Source organism: Scardinius erythrophthalmus (genome assembly GCF_964197995.2).
Source record: "Scardinius erythrophthalmus genome assembly, chromosome: 22".
Taxonomy (NCBI): domain Eukaryota; kingdom Metazoa; phylum Chordata; class Actinopteri; order Cypriniformes; family Leuciscidae; genus Scardinius; species Scardinius erythrophthalmus.
Genome location: NC_138242.1, coordinates 18,044,653 through 18,062,168, shown reverse-complemented (window position 1 = coordinate 18,062,168; position 17,516 = coordinate 18,044,653). Strand labels below are relative to the sequence as shown.

The window sequence follows — 17,516 nt, the reverse complement described above, 5'->3', positions numbered from 1 at the left end:
TTATATCATATTCTAATCAAAAATGTAAGTATTTAACATTTTCAGTACTAAAAAGTTCCGTAGTTTTGGTTCACAAAAATTTTATTCGACAAGGATGCATTAAATTAATCAAAAGATGCATTTATAATGTTACAAAATATTTATATTTCAAATAAATGCTGTCCTTTCTATTCGTCAAACACAATTTCTACAATAATATTAAGCAGCACACATATTTTTGTAAATGTTTTTACTGCATCTTTGAATAAATAAATGCAGCCTTGATAACCATAAGAGACATCTTTCAAAAACATTCACAAACCTAACCAACCCCAAACCTCTGAACAATAGTGGATATATTTCAAATTATTCAAAAGTTTATATTCCAAAGCATCTTTTGGACTAGTTGGCAAGCTTGACCACCAGATGACCTGGTACTTCCAGCCAGAAATATTTTAGTTAAGAGTTCTTCCTTTTCCTTTTGTTAAAATGCACTTTTACCCCCTGCAATTACACTTCCTAGCAATTCTATTACACTTCACATAGGGTGTTGGTGACCCTTGAACCCTGTAGACGGTAATATCCCCACCCTAACTTGCTGTTCTCACCCCCACAGGAGTGCTTGGGAGTTCAGAATGTGGCCAAACCGGCCTCATCCATCTGCAGCGGAGTGCATTTCTTGCTTCACTCCCGTGTCCTGTATGAGATCAGTGTGTTTGGCCTTCAAGACCAAGCAAGAGAGGTGAATAATTAATCTTCCTGTTTCCAGCGAGACCCCAAGTAATGCACAAAGAAGAAATATTTTGATACACCAATACACAGCTCGCTTATAAATAATGTATCCACGGGTTTATGTTTAATGGGTTACTGAGGTCATGCTAAACTAGTGATTGACATTGGAAATGCCCCTGTCTCACTGCTGTAGGTGGTGTTTGGTGGATTTGGATGAGGTAGCTTGTTGTAAGTGCAATATCATAGCGCCATCAACTAACTTTATGTGTGATCCAAAGGTGAGCGCTACTGCCAAGGATATTCTACTCTATCTGCTGAAGGGACGATTGATGATGACAGCCGCAAGTTGGAGCAGATTTAATGAGGCACTTTACCCGGTCATTCCTATATTACAGGTGCAAACACTCTTTCCTTTCTCCACATCTCTCTTCACACACACACAAGCGCATAGCAGCAATATAACCGTCAAACTTGGCTGAAAAAATAATTTCCAATGTAATATTAACGTGTTTGCAAGACGCCCGAGGCTGAATGTTAATATCCATGTTACGCCGCATTCTATTTTAAACATGGTTATCTTGTACTTTTCAACTACAGAAGCTGCGTTTCATTTTTTGAAGGGTGGGGTTGGAGTGGCATTGATTATTCATAAATCTTGTCAAGGTCATCACATTTGATTCATTTTAGCTGAAGCCTCTCAGTAATTGGTTTGTGCTGTCAATAAAGCAGCGGTGAAATAGTCGGAATTGTGTTTTTATTTATTGTTGTTCCAAGTTGTATTTAGGTTTTGGAAGTCTATTTTCTGCTGTGTTAAAGCTTTGTGCGTTTATGTATATTAGAGTTACGCCAGTACTGATGACGCCCTGGGAAACTGTATCTTGCTGTTAAGTGAAGCATCTGCTGAGAAGGAAGATGAGGTTTGTTCACCGCCTACTAGACTACGGATGGCCCTCCGGCTTCTGTTCACCAAGCATCACACGTGAGTTTAAAGTGCACATCAATTTGGATCTATCACCATCTTATGGCAATAATTACCAAAAGATGAAAATTCTGTCATCATTTACTCACCCGTATCATTTTCTTCTGTGAAACACAACAGGAGATGGTTGTAGAATGTTATTGCTGCTCTTTTACAACGAAATTGAATGGGAACTGTGAAAGTCAAGGTTAATAAGCATTGTAAAAGTAGTTCCACATGGATATAGTCTTCTGAAACTATACAGTAGCTTTCCCAAGTGAAAAAGAAGTGCCATACATTGTATTGTAGGTGCACTTGTAGTGTACTTGTAAATCTTAAAAATGTTCTTGCATTAAATAATATAAATATGATGTAATAAAATGAAACAAAAGTCTACTTAACTTACACTTTTACTACGGTTTCCTTACACAATTAATCACACTATAAAAAGTGCACTTTGTGTAATCATTGTTTTAATAATCTTTTGTCGTGCTTTAAAAACCTGTTGACTAACATACTAAAGCACATGTAAAGTACTTGATCACTTTAACTAGTATTCGATAATACATTTAAAGTTAATAAAGTTTATATGAATTTAATTGCAACTTCATCATTACAAATGTTTAATTACAAACATATTTAAATACCTGAAATATAAGTTTTAATAAAAAATGACATTTTATTTTACCATTAATACTTGTTGGTACATTTAGCAGTTAAATATATATATATTTTTTTTTTTCAAAAGTCAGTAGAATTAATTATGAAATTACACAAAGATGTACTTAAGTGGGTCAAAAAAGCACTAAAAGCACACAGCTAATTGCATTTAATATAAAGTTAAACTATTTAATTGCAGTAAACATTCAATTAAGTGTCAGAAAAAATACATTAATTTGGCGCTTAACTATATATTTTTTAAATATATTATTTTGGTAACACTTTACAGTAAGGTTTATAAACGATAGTTGATGTACATGAACGCAATGCATTTGTTACTGTATTTTTTAATCTTTGTTAATGTTAGTTAATACAAATAAACTGTTCATTGTTTGTTCATGTTAGTTCACAGTGCATTAACTAATGTTAACAAATACAACTCTTGATTTCAATAATGTAAATGAAGTTAACATTAACAAAGATTAATAAATGCTGTAGAAGTGCAGTTCATTATTAGTTCATTTGAACTAATGCAGTTAATTAATGTTAACTAATGAAACCTTATTGTAAAGTGTTAACATTATTTCTATTTAAAAGTATGCTAAAGTTTACTTTTTCACAAAGGCTAACAGACTGAAAGTTATGTTATTGACAGAAAACATTGCTGGACAGTCATGATCAGCATTCAGTTTCATTGAATGGAAAAGAGCAGGTTTGACACTGAGCTTAATAACTTCTTAAGTTTGTAAATACTGTGGTTCTGTTTGCAATTTTAAGCGTGAGGAATAAAGCAGTCCAACATCTGCTACCACACCTGACCAGCGCTGAGGGAGCCGGCAACTCCAGACCAACCCTGGACAGCTCCACATTGTCATGTTTACCAAATCTCTATGTTCTTAATAAAAGTGTGGACATAAAGTTGAGCAATTCAGAAAAGTCATACGTGAAGGTAAAATGCTGCTCCCTCACTCAGCAGCCTATTAATAATACACTCTTGTGTTGCTTTGAATCCACTGTATGGAGTAGTTATTATTGGCATTGACACCATGTAAAAAACAAGTAAACGTTTTTTTTTTTTTTCATATATACAGGTGGAGTCTGTAAATAAATTGTACAATATCCTTACGTCAGAAACGGTCGATCTAGTTTTGCGGAAATCTGCGGCTGATCAGTTGGCTATTGTTCTGCAAGGTGAGGAATCCTTCTGTGCATCCCATTTTTTTATCATTAACTAAATCTAAAATTAAAATGTAAACTATGGAAAAAAATACATGGAATTGTACTTGAAGTGCTAAAAAAACAAACTAAATAAACTAAAACTTAATCATTTAGCTTAAACGTAATACAGAACTATATAAAAATGACAAAAATACAACAAAAATTACTAACAAAATACAAAAAATAAAATCTAATTCAAAATCTTAAAGGAGAACTCCGGTCAATTTTAACATTGAGCTCATTTTTTTGTACGTTTGGAGTGCTGTCAATACAGAGAACAACGACAAATCGGTGTTGCCTACACCATGTTATCCTCTTTTTAAAATTTGCACCCTGTTGACTTCCATTCCTCTGAAGGAATCGCTCACATGGCTGTGCACTTGTAATGACACATCAAGGATGTTAAGAGGCTAAAAGCAGGTTTAAAACTTGCCCCATTGAAGTCAACAGGGTGCAAATTTTAAAAAGAGGATAACACGGTGTAGGCAACACCGATTTTTGTCGTTGTTCTCTGTACTGACAGCACTCCAAATTTACAAAAAAATGAGCTCAATGTTAAAATTGTCTGGAGTTCTCCTTTAACAAAAACGATTATAGTAAATCAGTTATACTAAAATAATACTGGTGTATCCATCCTTCCAAATTAACCTCAGGCTGAGAAGACACCATATTTCATTTATAGATGTTCAATAGATTTGTTTTTACACTCTTTTTGTCTTTTAGATTAATTTAGACATTATAACCTTATGAGTGAACTTCATCAAATTAAGCGTGTCTATCCAAAAGTGAGGTCCATTTCTCTTGAAACACCTCACAAACCAATTTTAAGTGTTTTGAAGAATGCTTTTGATCTTTGAAATATAAATTGACAAAGCAAATAAGACATATTTCAACATATGCTAGAAACAAAGCCGGTCTTGATTTATTTTTCATTATGTTCTTTATAGATTCATCAATGCATGTGGTGCTGAAGGCCTTGGGCTTATCAGACAAGCTCATATCTTTCATCACGGAGTGTGTCAACAACTATGTGGCGGTAAACCTCACATTCTCTTTTGTTCAGTGAGCCTTTTATCCTGAATGAATTCAGGAAACTGGTGCCTGGGCATGATGCTTGAGTTAATGGTTTCAGTCAAGAGTGAGTCAGTCTTAATTCACATCTCTTGCATGATCTCAGCATCCCTAGGCTGAAAGCTGCCAGCTTTGTCAAGTATTCCAGCCTGCTAATATGGCTAATTAGCGAGAATTATGCACAGAAATGTCTGGCAATTACACCACGAGCAGAATCCGATACGTCTCCTCCATTTGCCATGCCTAGTTAGTGCTGTTACCATCAATTACGTCACTGCTTCGGCTGTTTGTTTTGACTACTTGTCTAACTTTTTGTGTTGTTGTAGTTTTACAGTGAATGTTATGACTGCGGTTGTGATTGTGTTTGTGTAAACACTTCTAGACTCGTGATGAATTATGACTTTTTCCTCTAAAAGCTGTGGCATAACACCACTCCAAACAGCTTAGGCCCCGTTTACATGTACATGGTTATTTTGAAAAACGGAGATTTTGAATTTCCCTTCGTTTGTGCCCTTCGTTTACACGCAAACAGAATTCGCCTCTGAAAACGATTCTTCCCAAAAACTCCGTCCAGAGTGGAGATTTTGGAAAACTTCGTCTGCATGTAAACTGAGAAAAACTGCGTTTTAGGCAGCCGACGTCACAGTATGTGACAGAACTTGCAAAAGTGCGACCTACGTTTAACAGGAGCTCTACCTCCTGGTCAGTCCATACGAATGATGATCCTGACGCCATCTTTGTTCAAAAGAGAAAGAGGAAGTGATTCGTTGCTGTTGTTGCTATTTTCGGGATTCTGATTGGCTACTGTGGGCTTGAGCTTATTGTTACACTTCCACCTAAAGTTTGGGAATGCTCTTGATGGCATATATACATGGGTTCGTATAAACAAACACTTTTCTGAAAACTGACAGGTGTGCACAATGTTATTTTTGAAAACGGAGAGGGTGAAATGTCCTTTTATGAAAATAGCCAACCACGTGTAAACGTAGCCTTAGCAGTGCAGTAGTTTATCGCAGATGTGTGGTTTTCCTTGGGTCAACTAGAGATGGGAGAAACAAAACCTTTCAAATCTTTGAATCGGTTGAACCACAAACCAATTACAAACCAATTACAGATGTTTTATTGAAAGTATATTATCTATTAAATGCAATTAACAAATCATTTAATACCATTACATATGTAGTGTCTGTATAATATGTGTTAATTTGATAAATTGTAGGCATGTTTTAGCCGCGTTTCCACCGAAATTACCCGGAATTCTATTGACACTAGAAGGTTTTGCATTCAGGCTTTGTATTCATTATCCAGAGCATGGATTGCATGTTGGAGCCCAGCATTTGCATGCTGAGGAAGCTGGTGTTTGCAGACCCCTCTCTGCGTCACAGTCTGGCTCAGCAGACGTCTCTTCTCATCACGCTGCTCAGAGGTACGGCACGTAAAACATTCCTCTGACCTTTCATTCAGCCTACTGTAGATAGTTGGTTAATTAGTCCGAAGAACCAAAGTTTTGTAGACACCTTTTTTAGATGTTAGTTTCCTTATTATTTTTCATGATCTTGGAGTTTATGTCAGCCCCTTTGGCACAGTGATTGGGAAGTCCCTCAATGTTCATGGTGCCAGTTTTGGGGTCCATAATTCATTGCAATAGCATGTACAGTACCGTTCAAGATTTTGTGGTCGGTATGTTTTTTTTTTTCTTCTTTTTAAAAAATAAAGAAGTCTCTTATGCTCACCAAGGCTGCATTCATTTGATCAAAAATACAGTGATATATATAAAATAGAAAACAGTTATTTTAAACAGTAAGTACAGTATTTTATTCCTGTGATGCAAAGCTGAATTTTCAGCAGCCATTACATCAGTCTTCTCTTCAGTGTCATATGATCCTTCAGAAATCATTCTAACATGCTGATTTAGTGCTAAAGAAACATTTCTTATTATTTTCAATTTTGAAAACAGTTGAGCTGCTTAATATTTTTGTTTAAAAAATGCTTTGAATATTTTGAATATTTTTTTAACATTATGCATGTCTGTTCTGTCATTTTTGGTCAATTTGATTTACTGAAATTAAATTAATCAAAAACATTTTTCATGTAATGTGTCCATTTAAAAAAAACATAACCCCAAACTTTTTGGATTGTTACAATTTTACAGCTTAGAAACAAAATAGTTTTCCTCAAATTTCTTGGATCGTGCTGATTTATTTGTCAGTGATCTTCAGACGATGGCGGTGAAAGGTTTTTAAAAAATATAGTTTTGGAAAATTGGTTAAACTCATTCTTCTCACCATATATTTGTGAAGGCTTAATTGCTTTATTTTCTAGGTCTGTTGATATGTGCAAAGTCTGAAGTCAGCACCACATACTGGTCATTTGTTACAAGAAATAACATATCTTCTTCTAGCCTTTCAACCAAAAAGAAAATGTCAAAAGATCATGGCGTCACAAGATCCACTGGCGTGTTTGGCCACTTAATTGTTGCTTGCAGTTGCATTTTGTTTATTTACTGCTGGAAATTCAGAGCTATTGACATGACCCCTCCAGTTCTCTAGTCTAGACAATGCACAAATGGCCAATGTAATATTTATTCATGTCCAGACATTTAGAAACATGTCCAGTGAAGAGCTCCCCAATAAGCTGTTTGTGAATGTTTGTGATCGTCTAGAGTACGACAATGTAAAATTTGTTTTTCTGACTCAAGCCCTACTTGTTTTACTTTCACATCTATAATGGATGAGGTGTGTTGTTTTCCTTGTTATAGTTTTGTTTTCATGTTTTATTCCACCTCGTTCCCAGGATGCGGCCCTTAAAATCTGTTTGCCTCAACTAACCATTTTTAATGCGAATACATGCTGTACAATTTATGCTACGATACATTTGTACATTTAAATTATTGCTTCCCTGGTCATTTAAATTGTCTTTTTTCTTTTTAAGCATCTCTGTTGATAAAGGAGAGTCAGGGTGATGTGAGCGAGGCTGCCTCATTGATGTGCATTCTGCTGTTTGATGAAATCGCACGAATGGACGTTTGGTAAGTTTTTTTTGTTGTATGATCTCACACTCCACTTTCTTTCCACTATCTCTGATGTGTGAAACTTTGTATTACTAGCAATTTATTGTCGCTTTAAGATGAAGCACTTGTTGTATTCTTCAATTGTATGTTTTGATAAAAGCATCTGCTAAATGAATAAATGTAAAAGTAATGTAAATCTTCGACATTTACATACGATTGTCGCATTTCAACCCCTAGTGGCAGTCGCATGGAACTTTCAAATTAAACGTGAAGTAACCATTACCCTCTGCTTATCCACCATGGTAAAATGAAGGATTTGAATGAATATAATAAATGTATGAATATACCCACACAAAACAAATGACCTCTAAATTCGTCTCAAAGAAAAACATACTGGGTTTTCTGGGGCTAATCAACATAAATAATGATGAAATAATTATGAAATCACCTAGCATTCATAGTTTTTAGAATACATCACATCCGAAGCTCAAATCAGATCTGAAATTTCCACATACGCTATGCATATGTTCAGAACTCCATGAACATCCCGTACTACTCTACATTGAAAATTAATGATTTCTGGTCTGTCGCTTGTCAGAGATAAAAAGTGGAAAGGCGGCTTAATAGGGATTACATTCTTATAATTATGAGTAAGGGTTTTGTTTAACTTAAAGGGATATTTCACCCAAAAATGAAAGTCAATGGGGTCCAGTGTTGTTGTTTTTCTCCAATGTCTTTCATAATGTAGATAAAAACAGTTGAAATATGGTAAAAACCAGAATGCTTTGGCTCACGTTACATTTTATCATCTTTGTGCCATGATCAGGACTGACAAAGCTGGCTCAGACACAGGCCTGTCTTCCTTCTCACTGCCTGCTGCCATTATACGGAGGTAAATCACATCCATTACGACATTCTAGCTGTGCATTAAAAGAAACAGCCGTTTAATTCCCCCATAACCTGACTTTCATAGGTGTCATGGGAAAATTAAATGTTGATTTAACTATTATTTGACAGATTAACTGTATATGAAATGTATTACATCTCATATTTTCTTACAGGTATAATCTTCCGTTCCAAGCGCCTTCACACCATGCAGTGAGTCCCTACTGTTCAGTTCTCCCTCCATATTCAGACCTGCTGAGTCTGAAGCCTGCCTGGGAAGCACTGCAGATCACCTGGAACACAGCATGGCATTCTGGGATTGATGGACTGCTAGAGCATCTGAGGAGTTTTAGGAGTGATGTACTGGAGTAAGTAGAATTTACTTGCATGCTTGTATAAGTTCATTGTGGTGAGTGTTTTAAGGGAACATTTTATTTAAAGTGCCCCTATTATGCTTTTTTTCAGATATTACGTTTCATGTGGTGTGTAATATAGCTGTTTGCCAATGTAAAATGTCCGCGAAGTTTCAAATATCAAAGTGCATGTTAAATAGAGGTACTGAACTGATTTAGAACGGCCTGAAACGAGCCGTAAGTAATTCCAGCCTGTACTTCCTGTACGAACCCAAATAGGTTTGAAACATATTTGCATAATGTCAGCCTTTGGTCTTCATTGGTTGCCTGTGAACAACATCTAATTTGACCCGCCCTAAAAAAATCTGTTGTTGTAGCTGAAGCCTGGAAAAGTTTGGTTTGCGCTGTTGACACGTTAGGACCGAATTCTTGATTGAATGGTTTCAGACACTGAGAAAAGAGGTGATGCTTCATGCTTCAATGTATATTATGAGAAAATTTAAGTGTCTTTGGACTTGGATGCATGTAAACCAGTTGTAGACCTCCAAAACAAGAATAGGAATCTTTAAAATACCATAATAGATGCACTTTTGGCATTCTCAAAGCCTTTTTATTTGTTTTCAAGCACTCAAATTGTATTGAGCACTAGGAGTTTTAGGCAGTAAATCTGGATCATCTTAAGAGTTAAGATAGATCTTTTTTTATTTTTATTGCTGAACTGTTCGGAAACTTTTGCAGTAGAACTTCAAAGTCATTTTAATACACAGAAGCTGTTGATTTGTTACCAAGTATAAAATGATTACTGATCTGCTGGCAGTAAACTTGTCTGGCCTCCCTAAAGGAATAAATGAAAAAATAAAAAATGTCATTATTTACGGTCTCTCCAAACCTCTATGCTGTAATTTATCTGTGGAAGAAAATTTTTGTTTTTATTTTTCAAGCTTTATGCTTCTGATACATGGTGACCATCTGTGTCAAACTTCAAAAAACAACAAGGTGCCATAAAAGTTGATTTGTGCACTGTTCCGAGTCTTCTGAAGCCATATGATAGTTTTGTGTGAGGAACCTAACAATTTAAGTTTTTAAAATAGTTATTCATTAATAATAATCACCGAGGCTCATATCTAACATGTTTGCATCCAGAATAAAAAAAAAAAAAAAGATTACGACACATGCAAGAATTAGTGACATTTTGGCCTCAGTGACATCAACATGCCACGTGGGTTAGTGCTGAAAGGCTGAACTTTTTTTTCGTAACCCCATGTCTTCTGCTTCCTCCTCACCCTAAGGTTTCATGGTGATCTGGTGCTGTCCGAATCTCAGGTGGTGGTGTTAAGAATAAGCAATATAAGGTCCGGGTTAGGGGACTGCATTCACGGGGTCCGTGATGCAAGCTCCCACAGCACCGTGACCTTTGCCTTGACCAGAATGCACCTGTACCTTTTCGCTGACCGCCTTGCACTCAAATCCACTGCCCAGAGCAGCAAGAACATCCTGCAAACCCTAAGCTGGCACAACGCTGTAGAGAGGTAAACACACTGTGTGTGATCTATACGTTTATTTTCCGTATACCTCCAGATATGTGATTTGTGATCGCCAGGCATGACTTTGCATGAGTTTGATGGAGTGCGCCAGCATTACACAGCCTTAAACAATGAATGAGCTGACACCTTCAGACACAAAGCAGAACGATATTTTATCTTTGGCAAAAGAGAGCGTAGAAATGACTCTGAAACTAAATATAGTACCATTCAAAGGTTTTGGGTCAGTAAGATTTTTTTTTTTTAAAGAAATGTATTCAGCAAAGACACATTCAATCGATTAAAGGAATTGTTCAATTAAAAATGAAAATTCTGTCATCATTTACTCACCCTCAAGTTGTTTCAAACCTGTATGAATTTATTTCTTCTTTATTTTGAAGAATGTCGGTGACCAGACAGTTGATGGACCCCATTGACTTCCATAGTAGAAAAAAAAAAAAAAAAAAAACTATGGAAGTCAATGAAGCACATCAACTTTGGTTTGGTTACCGACATTCTTCAAAATAAAGAAAAAATAAATTCATACAGGTTTGAAACAACTTGAGGGTGAGTAAATGATGACGGAATGTTCCTTTAAACCTGTCCTAACCTGTTTCTAACCTGTTAAAAAGTTATAATGTAAAATATACACTACCATTCAAAATGTCTGGTCAGTACGATTTTTGTCGGTTACTTATTGAGCAAGGATGAATTCAGTTGATTAAAAGTGACAGTATATGCATTTATAATGTTACAAAAGATTATATTTCATTAAAATGCTGTTCTTTTGAACTTCCTGTTCATCAAATAATTCTGAAAAAAATATTCACAAATATTAAGCGTCACAACTGTTTGAACATTAATAATAAGAAATAATTAGACAATTAATGATTTGTGAGGGATCATGTGACACTGGAGATTTGACATCACAGCAATAACGTACAATTTTAAAATATATTAAAGAAAACAGTTGTTTTAAATTGCATTTTTTTTACAATATTGATGAACTTGCTGTATTTTTCATAAAAACACGCATATATGCAATTATGCATTAGACATGCGCATAAGCGACTTCTTTCAAAAACATTTTAAAATCTTTCCGATCACCAAACTTTTGAATGCCAACATAAACTCTTTTTTTTTTTATTAACATGACAGATTTATTATGGTACGTCCAGCTTGCCGTCAAGATGAGAGGCTCTTGGTGGACATTGTCTCATTCCTTAACACCTTCTTTAAGCAGAATCGGTCTGAATTGGATCACCAGGACCTAAAATGGCTCCTAGAATTACTCCTAAACCAGGTATTTCTGAATAAACCCGTGCCACATACCACAGCCGTGTTGAATCCTTTATGGAGTGCTTTTATTTCTCTTTGGAGCCCTCGTAAAAACAATAAAGAGACTTATTGTACCTTGATAATTAAATTAGTTTGCCCTCCTGCCTCAAATGAACACAGTGTGGTGTATTTATTAGGAGGAGCTGAAATAAATTGCACTGCGGAGCAATACAAATACATTAATGTTGAATTAACGCTTGTAACGGAGAGACGTTCTTCAGCTGTCATTGTTTTTGTTTCTCACACTGGGGAAGAATGGCTTTATTTACTAAAAGTCTATTCCTGTCTTACCTCACATTAATGTGTATGTATGCAAACAAACCTGCCTTGACGCTTGACAGAGAACGCTGGGTTTGATGAAACGCCTGGTGGGGGAGGTGGTGAAATGCAGAGAGCATCCACAGTCGCTGGAGTGTTTCTCAAACATCTGTGCTGTCTAAATGAGAAACAGGCACAACCGTGTTTTTTCCAGTGGTGCCTGCTAAGACAAGCACATGCTTATTAATATTCTTTTGCACAAAATTTTGGTATGCTGCATCATTAGAGCTTTGGACATGAGTGATTGCTCAAATTGTGTGGCTTACTGAAGAGGAGAGATTACTTAAAAAAAAAAAAAAAAAAAAAATTCCCATAGACTTGCATTGAAAAAGGGCCACACAAATATCAAAGGAGAGGAATATCATAGGGAATTACGGGTGGGTTAAAAAGCAATCACTCATAATGTCTTAGCCACCACTTAAAAACCACAACGAACACCATAGCAACTACCTAGCAATGCGTTAGCAACCATCTCTAACCTCCTAGCAAATGACTAGCGATGCACAAGGAACCTTAGAAACCCCCTTTCTTCTATACAAACCAAAACATCGAAGCAACCACACAGGACACCCAACAGCAACTTCCCAACTATTCCTGAGTAACCACCAAGACTACCAATCAGAACACCCGAAACACACATTACACTTTTTTTTCTTTTTTTTTATACTTGCCTAACAACCATTCTGAACATCCTAGCGATCTCCTAGTGGCCCTAGCAACTAGTGGTGCAACGGATCACTAAACTTACGGTTCGGATCATAGTATGTTTTTTTGAATCACGGATCAGACAATATTTCAGATTAGCAAAAAAAAAAAAAAAAAAATACACAAATTACAACCACAGATAAATGCAATATAATAAAGTTACAAATTAAGTAAGGTCTAACAGTATAGTGTTCACTGTATAAATTAAATATAGATTAATCTTTGTTAAAATGTTTAGTTGTTTTATTAACATTTAAATGGTTAGTTCACCCCAAAAATTAAAATGATCTCATAATTTACTCAGCCGTCCTAGGTGTATATGACTAGGAAAAAAACATATTTAAGTTTATAAATGATAATAATTTGCTTCCGAAATAGAGTTCCGGCGGAAGAGTGACCTCTGACCCGACACATGACGTATGATGTAGGAGTATTGTAAGCTTAGGTGAGGGTAGACGCCTGTCGCAGTAAAAAAAAAATAGGACTGGGCAATAAACTCAAGCTCCTCCAACATTTCTCTTAAAATATTCTCTTTTCAGACTTCTAATTTGTGGCCGGTGTTTTGTTTTGCTCTATCCGCTGCGCTTCTGCGTTTCGTCAATATGTCGTGTCAGGTCAGAGGTTACTCCTCTGCCGAAACTCTATTCTTGTACAGCCATTAACTGAAGCTAGTGATTCTATTTTATAAATATGGATATTTTTCTTAAAAAAAACACACTGCTTCACTTCAGAAGGCTTTTATTAACCCCCTGGAGCCATATGGATTACTTTTTATGATGGGTAGATGTGCTTTTTTTGGGCTTCAAAATCTCAGTTACTATTCACTCCCATTACAAAGCTTGGAAGAGCCCGGGTATTTTTTTTAAATATAACTCAGATTGTGTTTGGGTGAACTAACCCTTTAATGCCTTAGCAGCAGGTATGTATAGGCCTAGGTTACTGTCACTTTAAGCCACAATGAACGGATCCAATGTAATGATACACATTTAATTTCTTTCTCAACTGTTTATGTTCACTTAAGACATAACAACAGTGTTTATGAGAATACTTGCAGAGTATTTTACAGAGTAGACGGGTATTTTACCATAATTTTGTGTGTATGTGTCCGTTCAAGCGCAAGATGTGAAAGAGGAATCAATTTGAATCAATCTGAAGGCTTCTGTGTGTGCGTGCATTGGGTGTGTGCAGCTGCACACTCAGATAACAGCACACAATTGAGTTCTCTTTGTGGGGCCTGGTCCGTACGGATCACAGATCAACTGCGATCCGTTGCACCCTTGCAAGCAACTAGCCAGAACACCCTAAAAATCACACAGAACCCAATATTATGACAGCGGCTTTAACATGGGGAACTCCACGCACATTTTCTTCAGAATGTATAAAATCTACTTTTGTCCCTGCTGTGTGAATTTATAGGTAAATTAAATGCAGGATTAAGATTTCTAGTGTTGCTGAATGAGGAATTTGTAATAAAGCTGCTATTTTTAGTAGTCGTTCCTGTGGAGGATAAGGATGGGGTCATCAAATTGTGTTCAGCTGAATCAGGAGGAATAAGATGGCAGTAATTGACAGATCACATTGTTAAGTAGCTGTGTATTCGTGTGTGTGTGTAGGAGTCACACACCCTGCTGAACTTGTTGCTGAGTGCTGAACTGCAGACCCACACACAGATCCAGTCACAGGGGGAAGCGGATAAGCTTCAGGCCCACCTCAGTCACCGGCTACAGAGAGAACTGACAGGCCTCTTCAACACTTTGCTGCTTCGAATGACACACACTCCTGACAGGTAACACACACACACACACACACACACACACACAGTGGTGGGTGACACGTGACTCACAGACACTGAATGAGTCATTCTCTCACACACACCAAATGACTCACTTGGCTCATTTAACAACAGACCCACACTTACTGACTCACTCATATTCTTTAACACATGGAGTCAACCATCAGACCGCTCTATCTATAGAACAAACCCACACACACTGTGGCACCTGAGTACTGTCTTGGACCTAATTCCTGTTTGAAGGCTGTAGGAATTAAAGTTCTTCAGTATCTGTTAGGTCAGTATCCTTGACTGTTATGCCTTAATACACTACCAATCAAAAAATAGGGATCAGTAAGAATTTTTATTTTATTTTTATTGTAAAATAAAGTCTCTTCTGCTCAGTTAAAAAAAACAGTAATATAAGCCATGGCCCCAGGAAGCATCTAAAAACGTTTTTATTATGTCAAATCAAGATATCACTTTTTGATAAAAGATCACTGGTCTTTTTTTTCTATCAAGATTATTGGTTTGCAGGCTGCTGTGCATTTTAATTAAATCTTCAAATGTATTCAAGAGCCGTAGCAGCTATTGAGTTTAACATGCACCTGTGGTTAGTGAGGGTGCTAAAACACTCTGTCACATCTGTTTACTCCCCAAAACACACTCATTGAAACCATTTAGACCGACAAGGCAGATTTGTTATTCCTAAAACACTCTTCCTTTTCTCTCTCCTGTACATGCACAAAATGTTTTGCTATCCTAATTAGGAGACTTCTGCTTCTACCTGCCATCTGGGGGGAAATACAAATCTAATGACGCTTTTGATTTAATCTTGTTATTTACGGAATAACTCTTCTGAAAACTCCATAAGGATTCGTAAATTGGAAACTCCTACTGTTATTTGTTGATGTATCGAGGCCCTGTAATGCAAATCTGATCTACTAAGACATTTCCCTGCATGCATTTTCAGTTTATGAGCAGCAATCTAACATGTATCGTTTGTTCAGGGTGCTTGTTATGGTCCTTATATGTTATGATCGTTTTAGGTTGTAATTCTTCATAATACGAGAAACGTAATTTAAAATGGCATGAATATGTTTCTTTGCAAAAAAAATAAAAAAGTATACTATAGGTTTAAACATGAAAGGAGTGGTCTGGTGTTGCAAAAAGAATAGAAAGCATCAATTATTTTAATTAACTAAAAAATAGAAAAAAAGAAGAATTTTTTTTTTATAAATAATTAAAATTAAAACACAATCAGGGCATTTAAAATCTGCAACTTTTTGGTTACCGACCCTGATACTACTCATACTACTAAGCTATAGCTATATGTATATACACAGCTGATTTGGTACTCAACAAACATTTCTTATTATTATCAATGTTGAAAACAGCATTAAAAAAAATGCCTTTAGTCTTTTGTAACATTATAAATGTCTTTACTGTCATTTTTGGTCAATATAATGCATTCTTGTTTCATAAAAAAAATCGTATTGACTCCAAACTTATGAACGGTAGTGCGTGCTTACGGTGGCCCGTTAGTGCACAAAAAAAAAATTTAAACAGCAAACGTAAGTTAACAACATAGCGAAATCAATCCCCAACACAATGGAAACAAGCCACAAGACAACATAATCAAGCCAGAACACAACAGATCAAGCTACAACGTAACGGAATCAAGCCCCAACGTACCGGAATCAAGACACCGCACACCGGAATCAGGCCACCGCACACCGGAATCAGGCCACCGCACACCGGAATCAAGCCACCGCACACCGGAATCAAGCCACCGCACACCGGAATCAAGCCACCGCACACCGGAATCAAGCCACCGCACACCGGAATCAAGCCACCGCACACCGGAATCAAGCCACCGCACACCGGAATCAAGCCACCGCACACCGGAATCAGGCCACCGCACACCGGAATCAGGCCACCGCACACCGGAATCAAGCCACCGCACACCGTAATCAGGCCACCGCACACCGGAATCAGGCCACCGCACACCGGAATCAAGCCACCGCACACCGGAATCAGGCCACCGCACACCGGAATCAGGCCACCGCACACCGGAATCAAGCCACCGCACACCGTAATCAGGCCACCGCACACCGGAATCAAGCCACCGCACACCGTAATCAGGCCACCGCACACCGGAATCAGGCCACCGCACACCGGAATCAAGCCACCGCACACCGTAATCAGGCCACCGCACACCGGAATCAGGCCACCGCACACCGGAATCAGGCCACCGCACACCGGAATCAGGCCACCGCACACCGGAATCAGGCCACCGCACACCGGGATCAAGCCACCGCACACCGGAATCAAGCCACCGCACACCGGAATCAAGCCACCGCACACCGGAATAAGCCACCGCACACCGGAATCAAGCCACAGCACACCGGAATCAAGCCACCGCACACCGGAATCAAGCCACCGCACACCGGAATCAAGCCACCGCACACCTGATCAAGCCACAGTACACCGGAGTCAAGGCTCAGCACACCGGAATCAAGCCACAGTACACCGGAATCAAGCCACCGCACACCGGGATCAAGCCACCGCACACCGGAATCAAGCCACCGCACACCTGATCAAGCCACCGCACACCGGAATCAAGCCACAGCACACCGGAATCAAGCCACCGCACACCGGAATCAAGCCACCGCACACCGGAATCAAGCCACCGCACACCTGATCAAGCCACAGTACACCGGAGTCAAGGCTCAGCACACCGGAATCAAGCCACCGCACACCGGAATCAAGCCACAGTACACCGGAATCAAGCCACCGCACACCGGATCAAGCCACCGCACACCGGGATCAAACCACCGCACACCTGATCAAGCCACAGTACACCGGAGTCAAGGCTCAGCACACCGAAATCAAGCCACCGCACACCGGAATCAAGCCACAGTACACCGGAATCAAGCCACCGCACACCGGATCAAGCCACCGCACACCGGAATCAAGCCACCGTACACCGGGATCA

The 17,516-nt window shown here is 38.0% G+C and overlaps 1 protein-coding gene across 2 annotated transcripts in view; it reads left to right on the top strand.

The window, feature by feature from the left end:
- The window catches only part of rttn (rotatin), a 58,688-nt gene that overhangs the window by 10,849 nt on the left and 30,323 nt on the right, over positions 1-17,516 (top strand). For both annotated transcript variants that reach the window (XM_081353199.1, XM_081353198.1), the window contains exons 15-27: positions 596-721; positions 990-1,106; positions 1,551-1,690; positions 3,107-3,278; positions 3,421-3,520; positions 4,495-4,583; positions 5,927-6,044; positions 7,550-7,646; positions 8,455-8,520; positions 8,690-8,881; positions 10,156-10,395; positions 11,545-11,689; positions 14,361-14,533. In XM_081353199.1, the coding sequence (XP_081209325.1) occupies positions 596-721; positions 990-1,106; positions 1,551-1,690; positions 3,107-3,278; positions 3,421-3,520; positions 4,495-4,583; positions 5,927-6,044; positions 7,550-7,646; positions 8,455-8,520; positions 8,690-8,881; positions 10,156-10,395; positions 11,545-11,689; positions 14,361-14,533 (1,775 nt within the window). The remainder of the gene's footprint in view (positions 1-595; positions 722-989; positions 1,107-1,550; positions 1,691-3,106; positions 3,279-3,420; positions 3,521-4,494; positions 4,584-5,926; positions 6,045-7,549; positions 7,647-8,454; positions 8,521-8,689; positions 8,882-10,155; positions 10,396-11,544; positions 11,690-14,360; positions 14,534-17,516) is intronic.